Raw genomic sequence first — 25,593 nt, 5'->3', positions numbered from 1 at the left:
GTAGTCTGAGTCCAGCGTGTTCTTTGAATGAAGTGATAGGAGAAGGTATTCAGTTCAACAGTCAATTTATTACACAGCACAAGAATAAAACTTAACAGAGCTCTGGGTCACTCATTAGTTCATAGGTCACCTGCACAGTGAGCTACTCCCCAAGACTGACCCCTATTGTCCAGTTGGTTCAGTTTATATAGGTCAACCTTATCATACAGAACAAAAGTTGGCTTCCTTTGCTAGATTTCATTATCATACAGAACAAAAGTTGTCTTCCTTTGCTAGATCTTTTTGCATAAGGGTTATCACAAGTCATCTCCTGTTTTGCAGATATCTGGGGTGTAGCACTCCCATCTTAATCCTCCAGGCCAGACTATCCTGTTGTGTTGATCAGAAATTAATTCATCCCCAGATATTTCTAATCACCATTCTGTTCTTGTCCGGCCAATTTCTGCTGTTCTCTTTAACACCTCCTCCTGCCTTAATCTTCCTCCTAGACTGGTTTTCCATTCCCTTTGTTTCTTGCAGGCCATTCTTTGTTCTGATCTGGCCTGTGTCTCCTGTGCTACTCACCACCTCCTTTAGTTTGAGCATTCCTCCTAAATCGTTTTATGCATTTCCTCTCCCTGTATTTTGGAGCAGACAATTTTGCTCAGCCAACTTTGCTCCATGCTGTGATTGCCACTTAATCACATTCCTTTTTCCCTGAACCATGCAGTAAATATACACTTATTAATTAATCATTTATTTCATACTGTTTTAACCCCTAGATTCCAACACTATTTAGCCTTAGCGGTGGCCAAGAAATGTATAGCACTTACTTGTAAAGACAGAAATATATTAACTTTGGATAGGTGGTGCTTAGAGATGAAATCCTGTTTAATTATGGAAAAGATATCTTTCTCAATTCAAGATAAGATGTCTTTTTATAAGCTGAAGTGGACTCCATTTGTTAAGTACATGCAATTAAGTTTGACTTAAATATGTTTTTAAGTGTGATATTTTAGATTTGATGATTTTTTTTCATTATTATTTTTCTTGTAGGTGAGTGTTTTTTTTTATATATATATATAATTTTATTAATTTTACTAACTCTTCACTCTTTATTTTGGGGGGGAAGGGTGGGTTTTTTTAAATATAGATTTTATTTTTTTCTTAGTGGCCGTATGGGGGGGGGGGGGGTTCGTTGGATTTAAGTTAGGTTACTAATGTTGTATTGTAATCTTATTATTTTATTTTTTATCTTTTCTTTAAATGTAATTTTTCTCTTTATTCTTGTGATAAAATCTTTAAATAAAGTTTTTAAAAAAAGACAAAACAATATAAATTAAGAAGCTGTGACACTGCATTTAAAGGAGCCAGCAGACCCTTGTACATTGAAAGGACATCCAAAGGACAAACTATAAATATAGTAGACACTGATTTCTCTCCCTTGATGCTTGATGGTTTTATGCTTGGCTTTTATTAAAAAATAAAATCCCTAGCTATTCATCTATCAGAACCAATAAATGCAATATCTGGTAGTGTTTCTTTTTTGTCCAAAAATGAGTCAGGAAATGCAGAGAATTCTTCAGAAAAGTTTTTAAGCCTTTATTTGCAAACAAAAGCTGAGACAAACCAAAGCTGGACTCTGAAATGTCTGTTGCGATGAGACACTGCCCTTTTTTTTATATAGATTTTCAATTGCTTATCAATGTTTGACTTTGATTGATGTTTTGTACCAATTAGCTCATCCTGGCCTTGTTTCTTATCATTTCTCCTTACGCTTACACTTACCTTCTAGTAACTGGCCTGTTTCAGTATAAATCCACTCACCATTACGGTTCCCCCTACCTCATCCTGTCTAACTTCTCCTATCTGATCTCCTGTTACTCTCATGTTTGAAAACTTGTTCTTCTGGCACCTGTAACTACTTATTATTTGAAGTAGACCTTGATGTTTTCTCTCTGGACGTGTTTTAAAATTAGCAGTTTTGTGTAACCTTGGGGTTTGAAAATATTTTCCTTCTTTGTGTTTTAAAGTTACCAGGCTTCGGAATCAGCAAATTCTACACATACTATAATCAGCCAACTTTTCTACGTACTGTGGCTGTTACTTAATTACACTAATATTTCCTGTCAGAAATAAAACTTCTCACACATGAGTCTCTTTAAAACTGATGACACGACAAGCTTTATTTACAAGTCTACAGAGTTGGACTCAACTGGCTTCTCACCAGTTAAGCCCCGATACATACAGTGCATTGATTTTTATACCCTTATTGTTTGCCCTTCCCCTTCTTATTAATACTGTTTTAATTGGTTAGTATTGCAAAAGCATTCTAAGTATAACTGCATTTTTAATTATCACGTTCGTTACGTACGCTGCGAACTCTACATACACTAAATTCTGTTTCTCACCCTTCTTATCAATCTTTTGTCTCCTGCATGTCTCTCACTATGACCATGAAAAGATATGTTTTAAAAAAACATATCCAGCTTGTGAGAGATGGGAAAATTGATCTAAAATTATGAACATGGAAGAAACTAAAATTCATCAGTTAATGGCTGTAACCAGTACAAACAGGATAAGCTTGGGGGTTAGGATGCAGGAAAGCAGAGTCAGCACGATTAACATAAGAATCTTCTAGTCTTTGTGACAAGACCATAAGACTAAGATAAGGAGTGGTAAGGTACAATAGAATGTAGGAAGTTGAGGTAGTCTCGATCAGATAAAGGTCTCCTAGCCCTGGACAGAAGTACCAAGTCCTACATATCTAATTAGCTAACCATACACAGATTTATACATATGAAATTAGCCAACCCTAGATAGAATGAGTCAACTCCGCATACCAAGAGATTGTAGCCCCGAGAATCAGGAAGGTGTGAATAAGGACAATGACATGATGGGACACCCACAGGATACCCCCTGGTCCTCCAAGTGTACTGAAACTGCACGTAGGCAGGAAGGATTACCTATGCCAAACCTATCCAGGGGGCAGAAGAATGTAAGGGGGAGGGCACTCTGATACTGAAATTGACTGTATAAAAGTTGGGTGAGCCCCAGTATGTGTGTGTATTCCCAGGGTAAGGGGAAGCACCCAACTTTGCATTGTTGTTGTAATAAATGTTCTTTGTTCTCAATTTTTGTCTCGAGCAATTTCTTTAAAGGTACTTTAATTTCTAACAAGCTGAACCTTTTGTCCTTGGCTGCTAGTAAGCTCCCTGTCCGTTCTGGCTTCCCTTTTTATGATTAATCATCACATTTTAACTTAAGCCATTTTAACCTAAATTCTCTATATATAACATTTCCCATAAACCATGTATTTGAGGTACATAGTAAATTGTTGCATAGTAATGGATTAATGAATACATAATGAATAATACATAGGTATATTTTCCATAATAAATCCTAATTTTGAACTTTCCCCCAGGAATTTATTCCATATAGGATAGAATAACTCCCACGATACTGTAGATGAATTTGTAGATGATGCATTCTGCAGATACTGTGTGCTGGTGGTGAAGGCAGCGAAGGTGCAGTGTCGGCCAAATAAGCTGCTCCTTTGATTGAGTTGTGTTCTTTGAAAGATGTTCAAGCTCTGCTGGTTCTGAAGAGGCCATAGAATGCGGATAGAGTTCAGATTGCGAAATTAAGCCACTCATCACGGAGTGTCTCATCTGCTCCTGCAGGGATAATACATATGTGTGTGTGTGTGTGTGTGTTTGGGTGGGGGGGGGGGGGGCGAATGGAGACCAGAGTTCAGGGAAAAGTTCTGTGCTGGAGATGCAGGCTGTTGAGTTTCGTTTATCGCTGAAGAGCCGGATTCAGGGCTCTCGCTGCTGAGAATCTTTTGGTTTCGATTCTCTGTCAACTTGTTAAGAAACAGAGCTTTTCGTTTTCATGTGAAACGTAACAGGGAGGCTGGTCGTTTCACTGGTGACGCCGGCTCTGGGGAGCATAAAAACCCCTCGTCTTGGACCAGAGATGTTGTAATTCTAAGGACCACGGACAGACGAGGTACAAGTTGGTTGGGTGGGGTGGGGTGGGGTGGGGTGGGGTGGGGTTAAGGGTTTAAGGGTTTAAGGGTTAGGAATCCCGCCCCCGCGTCCATTGAGCAGTGATTTATGGAAGTTCCATCATGTTTCCAAGTGAATGAATTTGCTGTTTCCCTGTTGTCAAACTTTGTTCTCCCTGTTGCTTGGGAGGTGAAGGTAAAGGTGGGGGGTGGGGGCGAGCAGCGGGGGAGAGGGTGGGGTGGGGGGGCGAGCAGCGGGGGAGAGGGTGGGGTGGGGGGGCGAGCAGCAGGGGAGAGGGTGTGGTGGGGGGCGAGCAGCGGGGGAGATGGTGGGGTGGGGGGGCGAGCAGCGGGGGAGAGGGTGGGGTGGGGGGGCGAGCAGCGGGGGAGAGGGTGGGGTGGGGGGGCGAGCAGCGGGGGAGAGGGTGGGGTGGGGGGCGAGCAGCGGGGGAGAGGGTGGGGTGGGGGGGACGTGGGGGAACAGTGAGCAGCAATATTTGGGGGGAAGAGGAGAACGCCGTGACTCGGGACGGGGATGGGGGCCAACCTTGGGATTAGCTACAATGACTGTTAAACCAACAGCATTTTACAAATCTTTTTAGTTTGGGAATTGTTGTAAAAGGTGGTGTCTCTCTCTCTCTCTCCCTCCAGATAATGGACAACCCTTTGTCTACTCAGTTTGATCAGGGGATACGACCTTGCATTGATCTCATTGACTCGCTGCGAGCGTTTGGTGTGGATAAGGATATCGGGCTTCCAGCTATTGCAGTGATTGGAGATCAGAGTTCTGGGAAGAGCTCTGTCTTGGAAGCTCTCTCTGGAGTGTCACTTCCCAGAGGGACTGGTAAGAGTTGATGGAGTCACTCATTATAAGTAGATTTAGATATGGCCCAAAAGCCCATTGTGGTCAAAGATAGTGGTGTAAAAGAGCCATGGATGTTGCAAGATGGGAACACACAGTCCTCATCCCATCTTAATAGCATCTTGTCAGAATTTATTGTCATGAATAAGTCACAAAATGAATCATTTTGCTGCAGTATCATAGAGCAGACATTCATATGAACCACTCTACGACAATAAATAAAAATTGTGCATGAAAAGTCGAAGAAAGGCTGTATCTTTGGATTATTCAGGAATCTGATGGCAGCGGGGAAGAAGCTGTTCTTGTGCTGCTGTCTGCTCATCTTCAGTCTTCTGTGCCTTTCTTTACCCCTCCTCCTTCCCCAACAATAGTAGCCGAGTGAAGAGGGCATAGCCTGGGTGGTGGGGCATCCTTGAGGATAGAGGCTGCTTCCTTAAAACACTGCCTCTTGTAGATGTCCTCGATAGAGTGAAGTCTGGTGCCTGTGATGTCACAGTCCGAGTTAACCCTCTGGAGATTTTTCTTGACCTGGGCATTGGCACCAACGAACAAGACAGTGATGCAAAAAAACCAGAATGCTCTCCACCTGTAGAAGTTTTTGAGGGTCTTCAGTGACATACCAAATCTCCTCAAAACACCTCACAAAGTATAGACACTGGTGAGTCTTCTTCGTGATGGCATCGACATGGAGACTCCGTTGAGTCAGACATCTTTCCCTCAAAAGGTAGAAGGAAAGGGCATGGAAACCCAGACCAGGTCTTTGTTAATTAATGAGTTCTAGAAACCGGTTACAAGTCAATGGTAGGGATTGCCTTTTCAAAGAAGGATTGACAGTCAAAAACCTTTTCATCCCCATTCAGTTGTCTTCTTGTTCAAAAACAAAAAGCCACATCTCCCACCTGCCTGCATAAATTGACAAAATGTGTAAACCTGTGTTAGAAAATGGTTCTGTGCTTCATATTAAAACCCCAGAGCCTTTCTAAACTCTCATGCGAATTGCTCACAATTTAATCTTTCATTATTTACAGTTCTTTTTAAACACTGCTCTTCTTGTTCCAAGTCCCGCTCTCACAATTCCCAACATGATTCATTCTGATTATTAATACCTGTTGTCATTTCATACAATTTTTTTTATTTGGATTTCAAATTTATCAGTGGGCACGGACAGTTTTGAACCCTAGCCTGCAAATCAATATTCCACAGTAACTAATCAACATGCTGCCACAGTCTGATCATGTGCTCATTTCTAATGCAAACTCCTTCCGCAGAGTGCAGGCATAATTACCATTGTGTTGCTGGGAGAAGATTTTCTAAGCTGTTCTTGTGTTATTCTTTCCATGTGCAGGCTGTTCACTCTATGACATAAGACCAACCATCTCTAACTCATTTTTTAAAAAAAAAATACATTTTATAAGAAGCCCAATGAGAAAGACATTATTTTCTCTCATCCTGATTAACTTTTGTTCAGTAAAGGTCTTTGAGTCTTTTATGAAGTAAAATGGCTGGTATCTAGCACCTGCGGAGATTGGTAGATAACTGATTTTTTAATTTCCCAATAATGCCTCAATTACACCTAATTAACCAACAATCCCTGGTATCCCTGACATTCCATTCAAAAGGAATGGGGTATAAGAATAAGGAGGTGTTGATGCGACTTTAAGGAGCACTGGTTGAGACTTACTCTTACAATACCTAATACACCTGCATTAAGAATAAACAGTTTAAAAGACAAAAAAAAACTCTACTTACATTGAACAAACTTCATTTGCATGAATATATAAATCTGAAAGCATTTAACTTTATTTTTAGTCACATTCTTTAAAAACATTTAACCATCACTGCATCTGCAGGTTCCTCCCCCTCCACGGAGCTGCCCAAAAGACAAACAATTATATTATAGATAATTAACTCTCTTTCCCCCTCCCCCCCCAAAAAAAAATAAAAATGTGCAGGTCAAGACTTTTACTAAGCAGGGATAAGGAGACACTTTAAGAGAGTTGCTCCCACAGTGAGTGGTATCAATGAGGTCTTCATCCTGGGAAATAGCATCTTTTTCAAATGCATCAAAGTCACTCAGCTAGCTGAATATTTGCTCCCCTCTTCACAAAAGGTTCATGTGTTGTGCCAGAGAACATTTACTTTTACAATTTTAAACTTTTACTTATTCATTATATATTTTTTCTTTTTTTTTGCCGGTTGTGTAAAATCTGGATAACGGGTTTTACTGTATTCTGCTTTTATTTGTGGTACTGGTTCAATCACCACCTCTCAAATTATTCCATTGTCTAATTACTTACTAATACTCATTCCAAATCTTATCTAGCAATGTTTTACTTGTCACAGGAATTGTAACACGTTGCCCACTGGAAATGAAACTAAAAAATGTCAAAAAGGATGATGTTTGGAAGGGGAAAATCAGCTATGGAAATTATACAAATGAAATCAGCAGTGCGGCTCGGGTGGAAGGTGAAATTATTCAAGGTACCATATATTCCAAAACATTACTCTGCAAGATGTACTGTGGATGAATGATGAATTGGAATTTGACGTATCATAACAAATAAAGATTAATTTAGAAAGATTTCCAGCAATTTCATGAACTAAATGTAGTGATCAACCATTAACTGATATTGTGCTTTGAATTTGCATTTATACTAATTTCTCGTAAAGACGGCAAATTCAAGGCTTCAACAATGGACAAAGTCATCATTTTGAAACCGGACCCACCATCTGCTCACATGAGAGTGTTCTGAAAGAAAAGTCAGGGGAAATATGATTTAGGGCATAACAGTTGGGGTAAATGCTGTCACAGCGTCAGCGATCAGGACCGGGGTGGGGGGGGGGTGGTGGGGAGATTCCAATTCTTCGCAGTCTAAGAAGTCGGTACGTTCTCCCCGTGTCTGTGTGGGTTTCCTCCATGTGCTTCAGTTTCATCCCACCCTTCAAAACATGCCGCAAAATCAAGGAACAGCAGTGGGTCATTTGGCTCATCACATGTGTTCTGCCACTCCAATATGAGCTAAACCATTCTCACCTCTAGTTCCAACTAATTCTAAGACTGTGCCCTCTTGTTCTGTACTCACCCACCAAAGGAAACATCTTATTCACATCGACTCTGTCCATTCCTTTCAAAATGTTTCTACAAGATCCCCTCTCATCCTTCTATACTCCAATGAGTACAGTCCAAGAGCTGATTAAAATGCTACTCACATGTTAGCCCTTGCATTCCAGGAATCATCCTCATAAATCTTCTCTGAACTCTCTCTAACATCACTACATCCTTTCTTAGATAGGAGGCCCAAAACTGCACACATTACTCCAAATGAGGTCTAACCAGTGCTCCTTAAAGTCGCATCAACACCTCCTTATTCTTATACCCCATTCCTTTTGAATGGAATGTCAGGGATACCAGGGATTGTTGGTTAATTGGGTGTAATTGGGGCAGCATGGGCTGATGGGCAGAAAGGGCCTGTTACTGTCCAGTAGCTCTACATTTCAAAATTTAAATTGAAAAAAAGCCATCATCTATTCACTATACCAGTAATTATTGTCAAAATTTGTTAATTATAATGATACATATTAATTGATCTCTTTCTAGCCCAGAACACCATTATTGGGAATAGATTGGGAATCAGTAAAAATTTGATCAGTCTTGAAATTGAATCCAGCAATGTTCCTGATCTAACCATGATAGACTTGCCAGGAATCGCTCGAGTAGCAGTTGGCAACCAGCCACATGATATTGGCGACCAGGTACTGGGTCTTGTTTCCATCTGTTTTGAATTGACATCTTGTAGGAAACAATATACCTTGGAAAATTAGCCCCTTGTTTTCTGTGATCCTTGTATCCAAATTATATGCCTCAGTGCCTACGTGCCATCTCTCCAATTTCTTTCTATTGCCTCCTTGAGGGATGTCGCGGCATCACGAAATGTTGGCCTTTCTTTCTTTCCTCTACATTTTGCTCATTCTCTGAGACTCATTTGCATGCCATGCTGATTTACTGGATCAAATCAACTTACCAATCTAGTGATGATAAACAGTAAAATCCCGAGTGTCAGGCACCTACGGCGATGCCTCATTAATACACCTGCATTAAGAATAAACGTTACGAGGGGTGGTGTGGTTGAAAGACGAGATGGTGCAAACTGTAAAGTAATTTGAAAAAAATAAAATCAGTATTCTGGTCCTGAATTATGTAAAGTTCGCTTTAAACCGGTAATTCCCGTAACTTACAAAATTTAAATTTTAAACCCTGGTCGCTGGCAATGTAGCAGCGTTGTGCTAAGTACTGTTTTATCCATACTACCATCAAAATTAACAACTGCCCCCTCCCCGACTCCAAGTTTACAGATAAAACCTTTACTAATATACTACTAAAGACAAATACCACTAACTGGTTGGGATAGAAAAACACTTTGGAATAGTAGAAACACAGCCTTATTCAAACAGCTGCCATGGGCAGGGTACGAGCAGGAATGTTTGCCCCCATCTTCACCAAGGGGTTGGCTATTGCTTCGGAGAAAATTTACTTTTACAATTTTGAACTTCTATTTGTTCTTATACTGTCTGTTTATTTATTTCCTGGGTGTTTTTCTTCTGTTTTGCCAGTTGCTTGAATTCGGGATACTGGCAATGTTACTGTAAATGATTCAAAGAGCGTTAAAGATGCTCTCGCATAGCGTTTAGCAAAAAGGTAGAATGGAATTCTCCGGATAAGCAAAAGGGCAATTGCTTTGTCTCCATGGTATTTGTACTCAAAGTCGGTTGCCTTAGAATGTGATGAGGCTGATCTTTTTGTGATATTTTTCACAGTTGCGTTGTCTTCTTTATTCTAGATTAAGAAACTAATTAAATTGACCATTCAGAAAAAAGAGACCATTAACCTTGTAGTTGTGCCATGTAATGTTGACATTGCAACTACAGAAGCACTGAAAATGGCTCAAGAAGTGGATCCTTCTGGGGACAGAACTCTAGGTAATTAGATTCTAATTTATTGTCATGTGAACTGAAATACAGGAAAAAGCTTAATCTTGCCAGCTATCCTGGCAATCCAACTGATACAGCAATAATGACGAACGGCAGTTGAGGGAGCAGCGTCCAATCCTGCAGGATGCAAAGAAAAGTACATTTCAAATAATCTTCTGACCGCTGGGGGAACATCTTGGCATTGGTGGCCAACCCTCCTTGCCCCATCTCGCATCTCAAGTTCTCCACCCATGCTTTTTCCAGTTGTGAAAAAGACCCCCGCCTGTCATGACTCTCCATCCATGCCGTACCTGACAGGTGCACAATGAGGTAGAGCTGGCTCCATGCTTCAAGCAGGCCTTTGGCAGTGACCACTGTATCCTCTGACCCTGACCCTAAACTTCTTAAAAATGAAATCATTAAAAAAATATAACAAAGCCTACTCTCTCCCTCTCTCCCTCTCTCCCCCTCCCTCTCTCGTGTAGTTATTTGGCTTCTCCCTCAATTTCTCCGCTCACTTCAACTATTCTTCGTGTTTTCTGCTTCCAATGTTTTCTTTCCATTGCTTCTAGCCTCACAGTTGATCCTCAGATTCTACTAATCATTGCCAACATATTCATTCTATTGCCTCTGTTCTTTTCTGAAATCTGAAGGCATTTTGACGAAACCTGACCTCATTGACAAAGGAACAGAGGTGAGTGTGGTCAACGTTATGCAAAACATGGTGGTGGAGCTGAAGAAAGGTTACATGATGGTGAAGTGCCGTGGCCAGAAGGACATCAATAACCAAATGATAATGAGTGATGCAATCTTAAAGGAAAAGGAATTTTTTGAAGGACATGAACACTTTGGGTAAATGAAGACTTCCTTTCTATTCATTTTCCTCTTTTACTGACTTAACTCCACTGTCTTGCTATTTTCTTAATTCTTTCTAGTATTTTGATTGGTTACCATATGTACATGTGTAATAGTAGAGTTTTTTTGTGAACTAATTTGTAGGGTAAAATTTAGGGGATCGACTCTTGCACGCATGTTACTTTCTGTGGTAAGTACTTGTGTCGTTCGAGATGTTGGAACTCAGCTCGGCAGACAGGACCTGACCGGGGGGGGGGGCTGGTTTAGTCCCTGTTCAGGGCGTTGGGAACTCAGACAGGCAGCCGGAGCCTAGGCAAGAGTCCGCGGTAGGGGCATTTGGGAGCTCTGGAGGGTGGGTGGCCAGGGTCTAGGCGAGAGTCCCAAAAGTAGGGGGATTGATTTATTGTGATTTATATGGAAAATACCAGATTGTTAGACCAAAAACAGGGGAGCTGATATCTACATGGAATCTACTATTACAAGCATATATACAGAATGTGCAGTTTTTATCTAAATTTTTAATGTTTTTGATCACATTTGCTGTTTGATGGTGGAGAGACCACCATTCAGAGACGGATTGAAGGACTTTTATTTTGCACATTATTTAAAAATTGATATTTACTTTCTGGTTTGCACTTCCTTGTTTACATTTTATTTTTGCAAGCGTATTTTTTTCTTCTTGAGTGCAGTTTCCTTTTGCAGTACCGGTAAGTAGAAATTCTGCCTGCCCATACAGGAAGTTCAAAAGCCTGATAGCATTGGTTGACAACCATTCTTGAACCTAAAAGTGCAGGACATAGGCTTCTGCACCTGAAGATAACAGCAAGAAAAGGTTGCGACCAGCGTATGGGGATTGTTTCTGATGTTGCCAGCCTTCTTAATAAGGCAGGGTCTCCCGTAGATGCCTTCAATAACTGATTTGTGGTTAGTAAGGGATTGCCTAAAGTGGTACATGAGTGGTGGGGGGAGAGAGAGAGAGAGTGAGAAAGGTTGAGAACCACTGTCCTAGATCTTTGTTCTATTACACTCTCCAATGCCCTACAATTCTCTGTGTAAATCCTGTACTCATTTAACTTTACAGTGTCCAATATGCTCCCTCGAGAATATACCTCGGTCTATCACCAATGCCATCTGATTCAGTGATAAAGACTATTATTCCCTGGGCCAGAGGGAGAGAGCTAAAATCAGTGGTAGGATTGTTCACGGGCCAAATACTGTACCAAGGATCTTCCCAGAATTTTCTCCTTAATTTATTAACAGCATGTGAATGGAACTAATAAAAATAGCATGTATTGCCCTTGAATTGAGTGGCTTTCTTGGCCTCTTAAGAAGACTAGAGTTAGCTCCATTGCCATGAGATGCAATCAGGTAAGGATGGCAGATATTTGTTAAGTAAAGATTATTGGTGAACCAAGTAAAAGTTTTACAACTTGGGGCATGTGGAAGAAAGCACTGAATTCTCTATGCCACGTAGAGAATGACCTGGATGAAGGTCATTCATCTTGCCAGAGTTGGCATAAAGTGAGGCTCGATAGTGCAGTCCTTGCATTCTTAGCACATTGCAGCTCAGGCATACCATGTGAAGTGCTCCATATGTGGAGAGGGCCATCTCTTAAGAAGCTTGCACCAAATTGTCACTGCAGCCTCCAAACAACAGGTGTCATTGAGCCAAATTTCACAACTTGGTTCCATTTGCTTTTATTTTTGATCCACAAGCAATGTAACAAATCTGTGATTATTAAGTTATTCTGTCATTGTCTCACAATATATCAGTCTTGATCATGGAATTTTTCAAACTTTTAATAACCAGGCACCTTCTGGAGGAAGGAAAGGCTGGTATCCCATGTTTGGCTGCTAGGCTAACAAAGGAACTTGTTGCGCAAATCACTGTAAGTAATTATAAAACCATCTCCTTTCTGATTGACATTGTCTGGCAGCTGCATTTTGAATAATTCAGAATTATTAGCTGAAGTTCACTGGGTAATTTTGAAAAGCTTCAAATACAGTTTTGTATGACTCAAGCATGTTCAGGGCTTCTGGTGGTATCTGCAGATTAAGATGATCATTGGAGCTCTGATCCACAGCCCTGGAGATCTTGGAGATCTTTCTATAAAGGTTTTTGTCCCTTGAGGTAAATGGAGAGAACATTTTAGAAAAATAAAGTTGCTGAATGTTAATGGGGAAGCATCAAGTTGGCTCAGGGTCTGTCATCACTGGTCCAGAGATGCCATCTTTCAGATAAGATCTTGAAACTTGTCTGATCTCATCAGTGGACATCAAAGATCTCCAGGTTCTATTTCACAAATGAGATGAGGACTATTCCATGGATCATGGCCAATAGCAGCAGGTCGATGTATGAATTTACCTGCTGAACATCCACATTCTAAAGTACTGCATAATTTATTAAAACCTTCTAAGGGTTGTAACGCAGAACAAGGAAGGCTCGGTAACGTACGCAGGCATTCCTTCTGGGCAATGGGGTTGTGGAATAGATGGGAAATGGACTTGAGGGGTGAGTGTCAAAATGGGCAGGCTCCCCTTTCCCTTCACAAAGGGTGATCTTTGCATTGTCTTTCCTTTCAAGAAAACATTGCCCGAGTTGCGAAAGGAGGTTGAAAGAAAACTGGATGAATCCCTGAAATCCTTCAAGAAATACTCGTATGTGGTCCCCACGTCTGACACTGAGAAAATTCCATTTATAATTGAGGTAAGGCCCATGGATCATGGCCAATAGCAGCAGGTCGATGTATGAATTTACCTGCTGAACATCCACATTCTAAAGTACTGCATAATTTATTAAAACCTTCTAAGGGTTACAATGACTCTGTCTTGCAGCATTAAGCAAGGCTAGAACCACGTGCAGGTTTCTGGTCATTTGCCTTGTGTGGAAGCACAAGTTCACTGCCAAAAGAGTTGAATTTCAGGTTTTCATTTCACATTAAAATCACTGCTTACAATCCGGAGTCTGAACCCAGGCTTTGACACGTCAAAAGTGAGTCGGGGATTGCTGGCTCGACCAAAGCAGGGGAATGAATTGAATTCCAAGTTGCTTCTTTTCTCTTTTCACCCCCACCCTCCATTTTACTAGTTATGAATTTTCCAATATGTACTATGATTTAATAATATTTTGCCAATGGATTTGATTATAATCACCTGCATTAAAATAGCCTTTTTAAAAAATTGTCATATAATCAGAAAGAAATGGGCAACCCAGTGGAAGTCCACACAATCATGAAAGATTATTTGATCTTTCGACCTTACACTCAGCTTGTTTGGATACTTGTGGCTGTTAACCCTATTGCCCACCCTACCCAACACTGCCAACCCTGGTGCCATTGTCTTGCAGGCTGCTGGAAACTGGCTTGTGGTAATGAGGTATCGAGTCCAGGATTAGTGAAGTGCTGACAGCAAGTAAGGCTCCCATAAGACCATAAGAGATTAAAGCAGAAATAGACTATTCAACCCATCAAGTCTGCCCTGCCATTCAATCATGGCTTGATGCATTTCCCAAATCAGCCTCATTCCCCAGCCTTACCCCCCCCCCCCTCCCATTACTTTTGATGCCCTAACTAATCAATTTCTGAATTAAATATACCCAATGTCCTGGCCTCCACAACTGCCTGTGGCAACAAACTGCACAGATTTAAAATGTATTTTGGGGGGGGAGAAATGATTAAATCTCCTTCTATCCTCAAAGACCCCCACCACTCAGGCCATGTCCTCTTTGCTCTGTTGCCGTCAGGAAAAAGCTATAGGAGCCTAAAGACGAGCACTCAACAGCACAGGGACAGCTTCTTCCCGGCCGCCATCAGATTCCTGAATAATCAATGAACCAAAGACACTGCATACTTTTTGTGCCCTACTATTTATATTCTTGATATTGTAAGATGGTTATAATTTGAATTTTCCACTGTGTCGCTGCTGCAAAACACTGAATTTTGTGACTTGTTCTTGACAATAAATTCTGATTCTGAGGTTCAAGCAGGACCTCCCCAAACCTCGGCCACTGGCTAAAATGCTCTTCAGCTCCCAAATCCTGGTGGTTTAGCCCACAGACTACCGACCAAACCTTCTCTCCAGATCCAATCCCCAATGATGCCAACGGTGCCTCACGCTCCTTCACTAGATCTAATTATCATTCCATGCCATCAATCACTCCTTAAGACCTAGGAGCCAGAAATAATCCTGAGCTGCTCCATTTTTCCCCACTCTGCTCTACTGCCCGGCCTTCTCCCCATAACCTTGGATGACCTGGCTAAGCAAGAACCTATCAATCTCTGTCTTAAATACGGCCAGAGAGGCTCGGGCACTGAAAGCTTCCTAATTGTGTCGGGGGCTTGGAAGCAAAGCTGCGGAGAGTGACTTGGATGCGTAGAGCTCGGGTTCACTGCAGGAATGGATGGGACCTCAAATGGCTCCCAGGGTCATTGGGCAAATGGCACCCCTCTGTATGCCTTTACAAGGCAAGCACAAGTAAACAAATTTTGTGCATGACAAAAGGAATTTTGAATCTAGTTGTTGGCTAGATCAGCCTCAGAAACCCTAAACTCAATAAAGGCCAAATTACATATGGAATCTCCTCTCCATCTTCCTGGGTCCAGAACAGAAGCTCGAAATTGTACGCAAATATTACATTAGGAATCTTTCTACATAGAATACTTCTAGAACATAGTATAATGGGGTGAAGAAAATGATGGTTACACAATTTTTTTTTTAAAAAAAAGCAATTGACAAACAAAGATTAGGAAACAAAGAGAACCAGAATTGGAGTAGATGGCCGAGAATTTCCATCTGGTAGCACAATACTGTTATACCCCTTGAAATTTTATGAAAATCTGATTATTTATCGTCGCAGTAGTGTGCTTCCAGAAAGAAGGCCTGGTTCCTCATGTGTTTCTAACATGCTTGTGAATGAAGAGTGCAGAGGATGTGGAATATGTTTGGAGGCCACACGTTCAATTCTTGTGTACATTCGAGTGCCGAGCCATTATCATTAGCCTTATCTAGTCTGTTGATGGGAAGTCCAAGGCATTTATTGCCTTCTAGGAAGGTTTTATTCTCTTTGGCTTTCATTAGTCAGCAAAAATTCTTTGTTGCTTTGTTTCCCTCATTCGCAATGCAATAACTGGTATCCAAATGTATGATTATGCATCAAAAATGATGCCACGTTGAAGATGCATCTCAGTTTTGAGCATTACCTCCAGGATGCAGTGTTCTGTCATGCATGAGGACCACAGTCTGATGTTTACCGGAGCAGGCTTAGCAAATGTTGCCCATTCTACTACCTTGATCTTCATCATTTGCGGAGAGCAGAAAATTAAAGGATCAACACAATGTGCTGGAGGAACTCGGCAGGTCAGGCAGCATCCACAGGGAGCAATATTTTGGGCCTTAAACCTTTAAATTTAAATTTAGACATCCAACACTCTTAACAGGCCCTTTTGGTCCACAAGCCCATGCCACCCAATTGACTTACAACCCCTGATGTGATTTGAGTGGTAGGAAGAAACCGGAGCCCCCCCAGAGGAATCCCTCACAGGCACGGGGGGGAGGGGGATGTGCAAGCTCCTATGGACCCCTGTCCCGATCGCTGGCACTGTAACACTGTGCCACCCCAGTAAAGAGCGATGCGGTTCATCAGAAAGAGCAAAAGCCGGGTGGAAGCCAAAGGCATGATTTTCTTGGTGCTCACACCTGCATCTCACCACACTGAACCTTTTGACTACTAAACTTAACTCAGCCCCATCCTCTTCCAGAACCAGTATCCTCCCAAAATTCCCTCTCAATACACTCCCGCCCCCCCCCCCCCACCCATCCCCAATAGCCTCTACCCACTGACACTTCCTGCCCAGTTTACCCTTGGTATATTCCATGTTTGAGACACCTGTTGCATCTCTTGGAAGCACGTACCCTCCAGTATGAATGTAAACCCAATGCAAGGAGGAGGTTTCTGTCTGAGCAATAAACATGCATTTTTTTTGGATCAGAGCTTTCCTGAATATTTGTAATTGCAACTTCGGAAAATGTGTGATTTACTCACAGAAACTAAACCAGTTCTGTACCCATTTGAAACGATTGACTTCAGGGGAGGAGCCACAAGATAAGATAAATGGTATGAGGTACATCACCTGTATACGGAAGGAGTTTGAGGACTGGAAGTTAATCCTGAGTGACAGTGAGACAAAAGGTGAGTATAAAAATCTCTAGCATTGGCTTGCTTACCTGACCATTGTGAGTTACTGAATATGCCATTGCATAGAACGACTTGTGTATAGAACAAACTTTAGAATTTTCACCTAAAATAGTGGTTTTCAATAATACCTTTGCACAAGACAATCTCAAATCTTGGACTTATTGCTGACCAGTGGATGCCTTTAAAAGCAAATCACAATATCTTAATACCAAAATATAACTTAAAAGGTTTAAATTTTATTTGGATATTATGACATAAACCACTGTCAGCTCCTGTAACGGGCCGTTAAAAGCCTGCACAGAGCTGACAGCAGTGTCAGTGGGGGAGCGCTGAGACTTCATTGATAACTAACAGGATATGCCCAAGATTGTGTCGGAGCTGGCAGAAAGATGGCGGCAGTGTTGAGGCTTCATTGTTGAAGTAAGATATAGAATGATCCTGGTTTTTAAGGTGAAATCTTTGCTTTGGGTCATCCTGTACAAAAACAGTTTCAGTAGGCAGTATGATCTCACTTTTGAATTGAATACATCTCCAACTGGCTCAGGTAGAAACTCAAATTCCCACTTCCCAATATTGTGCATTGCAAGGGTCATTTGCAAATGGGCCCAGAATAAGCACACGCTGCATCCAATCATTTAAATAGGAGCCACCTGTGCTAACTCCTGTCAGATTTGTAGAAGACCCTTTGTATTCTGTAGAAAGTTCATCTCTTGAGATTGAGATAGAGAAATCAAGAAAGGGGAGAGATGTCAATTCTACTGACCTCTGAACAGTAACCCAACCACCACCCCTCCAACACGAGATCCTCTTTAAACTCCAGAATCAAGGATACCAGCTGGAAATCATTCCAACAGCAGTTAATCCAAGTAAATGTGGCAAGAAACTGAGCGTAGGGGATAGAAAATGCATAAACTATGCATTCTGAAGTAAAAACAGCATGCCAGGTCCTGATGAAGGATCATTAATCTGAAATGTCAACAATGGAGAGGACATTTTGATCTTCATAGTTAGTCAAAGTTTATTGTCATCTGATTGTACAACCTGATGAAACAATGTTCTCTGGTCCTTGGTGCAAACCATGCAGACATACAACCAGAAATAGCACACATACATACCGACAAACCATACATAGTCAGGACCAGGATTTCATCAATACAAATAAATATTGTTTTGTACATTTGAGAGTCTCAGATGGTTAATGTGAGCAGTTCCTTTGGTTGTTCAACATTCTCAATGCCTGTGGAAGGAAGCTGTTCCTCAGCCTGGTGGTGCTGGCTCTGATCCTCCTGTATCCCCTCCCCAATGGGAGCAGGTGAAAGATGCTATGCGCAGGGTGGAAGAAGTCCTCATGATTTTGCGCATCCTCTTCAGACAACGATCCCGGTTGATGTCTTGGGTAAACTTGTACCTCTCATTTTGTTCGTTTTAGATTGGTCACAGTGTTTGAGCTACCAAAAGAAAATAGACACACACACACACCGAGAGCAGTTCAGTTTATACAAGTCTTTATTACTAAATAGCTAGCTGAATTCACACTACAATATGCGAGCCCTTCCCAATTATACTTATCAATGCCTGGACTGGTCCCAAATGCCAAAGCGAGGCGACAACTGCACACTTGTAGTAGGTTGTCTGGGCGCTGGTAGCAGCTTCTCCGCCTCCCTGGACCGGGACGTTGGTTAGAATCTTGAAGTTCTTCTTGCTCAGAGATATTACCACCTCTTGGAGAGTCTCAAACTTCAGCAGTGGGACCATGGCTTATATTACCCAAAAGTTGTTTACTTCAGATCTTATCTCTTTGAACAAATGATTTAATTATCTTCAAGGTCTGCTGACAGTCTGCGACCAATAAAAGAAAACTGCATCCTGGGCCCCATGGTGTAAATTAGATTATGTCTGCTGATTCTAAATAACAAGCAGGTTCTCAGCCTTGCAGCTGCAGAAGTAAAAAAACACAGTTTAAATCTTCCATTACAGTAGATCACATCAATGTGGGGCAGGGAGACTCCTATTATCTTCTCTGCATCTCATGGTCCTGTTAATTGACCTCCAGTCTGTTTCTCTGCAGCAACCTTGCCACACTGTGATGTAGCCGGCCAGGATGCTCCCGATAGAGCTAGTGTAGTTGTTGCTTCACCTTCCTGACAAGTGAGGAGATGGACCCTTTCGGCCAGAGGGTTGGACTTGTGACTCCTCATGGCTGGTGGCCATTGAGACCTGATATTGACTCTCTCTTGGGTACTGGGATGAAGGTGGCCATCTTGAACCCTGCGGGAATGATGAACTACTGTAGTGAGGTATTGAAGATGTCTGTGAAGACATTGATCTCCGCAGTCCTTCGTTACCTGACCAGGTATGTTGTCTGATCCCGGTGCCTTGTGTGGGTTCATCTTGGATAAATTTCTCCCCTTGGCCACATCTATGCAGGGGGCCTATTCATCAGACAGGGGACACGGAAATGTCTTTGGCATCATCCTGTTCTTCTCATCAAACCAGGCATAGAAGATGTTCAGTCTGTCTGGAAGGGAGGTGTCATTGTCCTTAACTCGCAAGGTTGACTTGTGATCCATATAGAGTCGTGATCCATTGCCACATGCCTTATGTCACACAGCAGCCTGTGGATCTTCTGTGCGTACGCCCACTTGGCCTTCTAGATTGCACGAGAGAATTCAGCCCTGGCTGATCCTAGTGCCATTCTGCACCCTGAAGGCAGCATCTCAAGCTCCGCTAAGCTCAGCATCCAACCACGGTTTCTGGTTAGCCCTGGTTATGAAGCATTTGACATCGTCAATCACTTTCTGTTGTATCCAAGGTGGGTGCAAGGTGCAGCCATGCATGCGACAGGGACGTTCTCTCCTCTGGTGGCAAAGTTCACATGCTGGTGAAACTGTGGTAAGACCGTTTTCAGATTGGCGATACAACCTTTTATGCAAAAGGGTTAAAATGTAAACCTTTGCCCTCTTTTGCATCCCTTTCTCTGACTGTGAGGCACTTCTGGCAATTTCTGCTGATGACCAATCTTTCTGCCTTACAGCAAATGAATGCAAATTCCGTGTAATATGAAAATCTTGAAATCTGGGTCTCTGCACAAAATCTAGGTTAATTCATGACATCATGCATCACCAGATTCAAGGACATTTTCTTTCTTGATAATATTAAACTAAACAAACTTCACATGACCAAAATAATGTTACTTGTGACACACAGACACACTCTCTCCATTTAAACATCAAACAAAATAGAAATTACAACACCTCCCAATAAACCAGGGAAAATTCTTAGGAAAAATTCAGTGAGCTACCAATAGGTATATAGAAGTTGTATATAATCATGGCACTTAGGGACTGATTTTTTTTTAAATCACCCAGCTTGATTCGGAGGTGAGTTATCTAATCAACTCAAGTTCATTTATCATCTGACTGCACATGGACAGCCAGACGAAACAACATTTTTTCAGACCGCGGTGCACACACACACAATACACAGCACATAATAATTACATACAGTATGTACTTTAAAATATAAAATAAATGTGCATAAATATTTCAAAATTTACTCATTTCATTTATGAGACTCAGTGTTACAATTTCATAGCCTGCAGGAAGAAGCTATTTTCCTGGTTTTGATGCTTCTGTACTTCCTTCCTGATGGTACTATAGAACACAACAGCACAGAAAGCAGGCCGTTCAGCCTCTAGTCTGTGCTGACCATCATCTCCCTAGTCCCACTGACTTGCTCCCATTCCATAACCCTCCAGGCCTCTCCTATCCACGTACCTATCCAATTTATTCTTTAAACACTCTATCGAGCCCACATTTACTACTTCAACTGGTAGCTCGTTCCACACTACTCTCTGTGTGAAGAAGATCCCCCTAACATTTCCCCTTTCACCCTAAACCCATGACCTCTAGTTTGTATCTCACCTATATTTACTCTATCTCCCTCATCATTTTAAATACCTATATGAAATCTCCCCTCATTCTTCTATGCTTCAGGGAATAATGTCCTAACCTGTTTAATCTTTCCATGTAACTCAGTTCTTGAAGTCCAGGCAACATCCTAGTAAAACTTCTCTGCACTCTCTCAATCTTACTAATATCCTTCCTGTAGTTAGCCTCTCAGAACTGCACACAATATTCCAAATTTGGCCTCATTAATGTCTTAAACAACTTCACCATAACATCTCAACACTTTGATTTATAAAGGCTAATATGCCAAAAGTTTTCTTCACAACCCTCTCCACATGTGATGACACCTTCAGAGAACAATGTATCTATTCCCAGATTTCTGCACTCCTCAGTACCCTACCATTTACTGTATATCTCCTACCTTGGTTTGCCCTTCCAAAATGCAACACCTCACACTTGTCTGCATTAAGCTCCATCTGCCATTGTTTGGCCCATTCTCCCAGTTGCTCCAGGTCCCTCTGCAAGCTTTGAAAATCTTCTACATTGTCCACGACGCCTCCTTTCTTTGTGTCATCAGCAAACTTGCTGATCCATTTCTCCATATTATCATCCAGATCAGTGGTATGGTCAACAAACCACAATGGTCCCAACATGGATCCCTGAGGCACACCACTAGTCACAGACCACTAGTCTGAGAAGCAACCACCACTACTACCCTTTGTTTTCTCCCACACAGCAAATTTCGAATCCAGTTTACAACATCTTGAATACCTGGTGTCATAACCTTCTGAACTAACCTCCCATATGGGACCATGTCGATGGCTTTACTAAAGTCCATGTAGAGAACATCCACAGCCTTTCCTTCATCCACATTCTTGGTAATGAAAAACTCTACAAGATTTGTTAAACACTACCTACCATGCATAAAGCCATGCTGATTGTCCTTAATCTGCCCAGAACTGTCCAAATACCTATATATCCTGGCTCTCAGAGCTCCTTCCAATAACTTGCCTGCAACTGATGCCAGGCTCACCAGCCTATAATTACCCAGTTTATTTTTGGAGCCCTTTTTGAACAATGGGACATGAACTACTTTCCAATCCTCTGACACCTCACCCATGGCTAAGGACAATGTTCTAGGGAATATATCCAGCCCAGGTGATTTTATCTACCTTTATTTGCTGTAAGGCAGCAAACACCTCTTCCTCTTTAATCTCCATCTGTTCCATGACTCTTCTGTTTGTTTCCCTTCTTATGCCATTATACCAGTTTCCTGAGTAAATACTGATCCAAAAAATACTATTCAAGATCTCCCCCATTACAAGAAGCTCCTCACATAGTTGACCACAATTTTGTTCCTTACTATCCTTTTACTCTTTATATACCCTTTGGGTTTACCTTCACTTTATCCATTTACCCTTTATGCACCCTTTATACATATATTATACCCTTTGGGTTTACCTTCACTTTATCTCCCAGAGCAGCCTCCTATCTTTCTGATTTCTTTCTTGAGTATTTTCTTCCTTTTTTTCTGTACTCTTTGAGTATCTCATTAGCTCCTTGTTGCCTTCGTTTGCAATACACCTCCCTCTTCTTCTTAACCAGATCACCAATATCCCTTGAAAACCAGGGTTCCCTGTGCCTGTTAACTTTGCCTTTTTATTCTAACAGGAACGTGCAAACTCTACACTCTCAAAATTTTGCCCTTGAAGGCCATCCACTTACCTAATGCACCCTTGCCATAAAATAACATACTCCAGTCCATTCTTCCTAGATCCTTTCTCACTTCCACAAAGCTTGCCTTCAATTTAGAATCCCAGCACGAGGACCAGACTTGTCCTTTTCCATAATTAACTTGAAGCTACTAACATTATGGTCACTGGACCCAAAATGTTCACCTACATGTACATCTGTCACCTGACCTGTTCTTGTTCTCTAATAGGAGATCAAGTATTGCATCTTCTCTCATTGGTGCCTCCATATATTGATTTATAAAAAAACTTTCCTGAACACATTTCACAAACTCCAAGCTATCCAGTCTTTTTGCAGTATGGGAGTCCCAGTGAATATTGGGGAAGTAAAAATCTCCTATCACGACGATCTGCTTCTTATATCGGTCTTCTCCAATTCTCTCTTACTATTGGGCAGTCTATAACACAACCCCATCAGTGTGGTCACACCTTTCCCTTCCTCAACTCCACCCCTATGGACTGTGTAGACAAGTCCTCCTGGCTGTCCTGACTTCACACAACTGAGATCTTTTCCAGGAGGTCAAAGATCCTGTGCAATGTATGGTAGGGAACTTCCAATAATTCTTTGAGCCCTGTTTAAGCAATGCTTCCGGTGAATGTCAACAATAGAGGAAAAGGATTTTCTCAGCTGTTTTGATGATTCTCCATATGGGCTTCCAGTCTGATGCTTTGCATCTACCATGCCATGCAATGATGCATTCAGACAGGACACTCATTTGACTCCAATAAAATGTTGTCAAAGTAGGGACCTCCATCCCTACTTTATTATCATATGCAAAATTGAAAAAGAACAGTTTTATTGTGGAATATATCTTTCATTTTTTTGTTAAACTTTCAGTGCAAGAGCTCATGAATGATACCATTAACAAATATGAAGCATCTTATCGTGGAAGAGAGCTGCCTGGGTTTGTTAACTACAAAACCTTTGAATCTCTCATAAAGAATGAGTTGAGCCAACTGGAAAGGCCAGCCATTGAGAAGCTGAAGATTGTTACAGGTGTGTGACTGCATTGCCTAAGGTGTGTAACTTTGAACTGTAAGAACATTAGGCTCCTTAACAAGAATATTTATCAAGGGGACTAGAGTATAGAACACAGTGCAGTAAAAGGCCCTTCAGCCCACGATGTTGTGCTTATTCCATAGCAGTCAAACACTTAAATGCTGCACATCCTTAATCCTCTATTTTCTTACATCCATGTGCCTATCTAAGAGTCTTTTAAATGTCCCTATTATATCAGCCTCTACCACCATCCCTGGCAATTCATTCCAGGAACCCGACTCTATAGGGGAGATATCAAAGGTAAGATGTTTTAAACTTTCCTCCACTTGCCCTAAACAGATGTCCTCTGATGCTTGCTATAGACACCTTCTGCACTGTTAAAAATCCTGCCATTAACCATGTGCTCCACTCACAAATTGGATCTTCCAAAGTTCATCATGTTTTAACCCCTAGATTCCAACAATCTAGGGGTTAAAACAATCACCTTTTCACCTATTCAGATTGAACTCCATCTGCCATCCCTCTGCCCAACTCTACATCCTGTCTATATCCTTGTCACCTATGACAACCTTCTACGCTATCTGCAACACCTCCCTCCTTCATGTCATCTATAAACATGCTGACCCACCTTCCACTTTTTGTCCAAGTAGTTTATAAAAATCACAGAGCTGGGGTCCCAAAATGGATCCTTGCCGGTCACCACTCATCTCAACCTCCAGTCACAATACATTCCGTCTACCACCACCCTCTGCTTCTGTAGGCAAGACAATTTTGTATTCACGCAACCAAGGTTTCAAGGATTCCATGACTTCCTAAGTAAGCCTACCATGAAGGCCCTGGTCAAGAGCCTGACTAAAATCTATAGACACCACATCCACCGACTAACCTTCATTTACTAACGTCAGCTCCTCGAAACTCAGTTAGGCTCATGAGGCTGGAGCAGCCCTTAACAAAGCCATGCTGTGTATCCCTGAGAAGATTGTGTTTCTCTAAATGCTTGTAATAATATTAAAATTGGATGTCTTCAAGTTTTTGAGCCTTTGTCAAGGAATACTCTGCAATTCAATTACCTAGCCCACACCAAAAAGTCAATGATTTGTGTTAAATTATCCTTCTATTAGACAGTTCAGATTTGAAGACAAAACTATCCAGTGCAGGAACATCTTTCATCCTTCAGCCCATCATTCCTGTGCCAAGCCTCATGCCAGATCAAACTAAGTTCTGTCTGCACATTAGCATTTATACAGTCAATTTTCCCTCCGAAGTCACACTGGCTTACTTGGCAAATTAATTAACCATTTAATACTAATTATCAAAAGGAAGTCTGACAGTAAAGCTATGAACCAAACACAGTTCAATTACTTTAGAAAATGCAACATACAAATTGAATACGTAACTTTTTAATGGGAGAAATTATCAATGTAGCCGGTCTGGAATAGGTTCTTTAGGCTTGTAGTCAATTTGTTAAACCTTTTTCTGAAATGAAATACAGATACACAATCCCCTGAAAGTGACATCACAGGGTTGTCAAGAGAGCTTTTGGCATATTGGCCTTCATAAATCAAAATATTGAAAATAGGAGTTGAGATGTTATGTTAAAGTTGTATAAGACATTGAGGCCAAATTTAGAGTATTATTTGCAGGTTTGATTACCTGAAAGATATCAATAAGATAGAAAGAGTGCAGATGAGGTTTACTAGGATTTTGCCTGGACTTCAGGAACTGAGTTACAGGGAAAGGTTAAACAGGTTAGGACTTAATTCTCTGAAGCATAGAAGAATGAGGGGAGATTTCATGTAGGTATTTAAAATGATGAGGGAGATAGAGTAAATATAGGTGGGCTTTTTCCACTGAGGGTAGGTGAGATACAAACTAGAGGACATGGGTTTAGGGTGAAAGGGGAAATGTTAGAGGGGGAACTTCTAACATGGGAGTGTGGAACGAGCTACCAGTTGAAGTAAATGCAGGGTCAATTTTCACATTTAAGAGGAAATTGGACAGGTACATGGATGAGAGAGAGGTATGGAGGGCTATGGACTGAATGTAGGTCAGTGGGATAAGGCAGAAA

The 25,593-nt window shown here is 41.4% G+C and overlaps 1 protein-coding gene across 3 annotated transcripts in view; it reads left to right on the top strand.

Moving 5' to 3' along the window:
* The first annotated feature begins 3,714 nt into the window (after positions 1-3,714).
* Positions 3,715-25,593, top strand: part of LOC138738514 (interferon-induced GTP-binding protein Mx3-like) — a 28,141-nt gene continuing 6,262 nt past the window's right edge. Inside the window, exons 1-11 of one of the 3 annotated variants that reach the window (XM_069888844.1) lie at positions 4,092-4,184; positions 4,640-4,832; positions 7,194-7,331; positions 8,449-8,603; positions 9,689-9,827; positions 10,472-10,670; positions 12,484-12,562; positions 13,258-13,380; positions 16,716-16,860; positions 19,679-19,758; positions 23,364-23,465. In XM_069888844.1, coding sequence (XP_069744945.1) covers positions 4,098-4,184; positions 4,640-4,832; positions 7,194-7,331; positions 8,449-8,603; positions 9,689-9,827; positions 10,472-10,670; positions 12,484-12,562; positions 13,258-13,380; positions 16,716-16,860; positions 19,679-19,758; positions 23,364-23,378 — 1,353 coding nt within the window. In that variant the 5' untranslated portion in view covers positions 4,092-4,097 and the 3' untranslated portion in view covers positions 23,379-23,465. Of the gene's footprint in view, positions 3,991-4,091; positions 4,185-4,639; positions 4,833-7,193; positions 7,332-8,448; positions 8,604-9,688; positions 9,828-10,471; positions 10,671-12,483; positions 12,563-13,257; positions 13,381-16,715; positions 16,861-19,678; positions 19,759-23,363; positions 23,523-25,593 lie in introns of those variants that run through there. The other 2 variants (XM_069888843.1, XM_069888842.1) reach the window with 2 other exon arrangements.

The sequence above is a fragment of the Narcine bancroftii genome, chromosome 7 (genome assembly GCF_036971445.1).
Source record: "Narcine bancroftii isolate sNarBan1 chromosome 7, sNarBan1.hap1, whole genome shotgun sequence".
Taxonomy (NCBI): domain Eukaryota; kingdom Metazoa; phylum Chordata; class Chondrichthyes; order Torpediniformes; family Narcinidae; genus Narcine; species Narcine bancroftii.
This window is presented reverse-complemented; position numbering and strand designations above follow the sequence as displayed.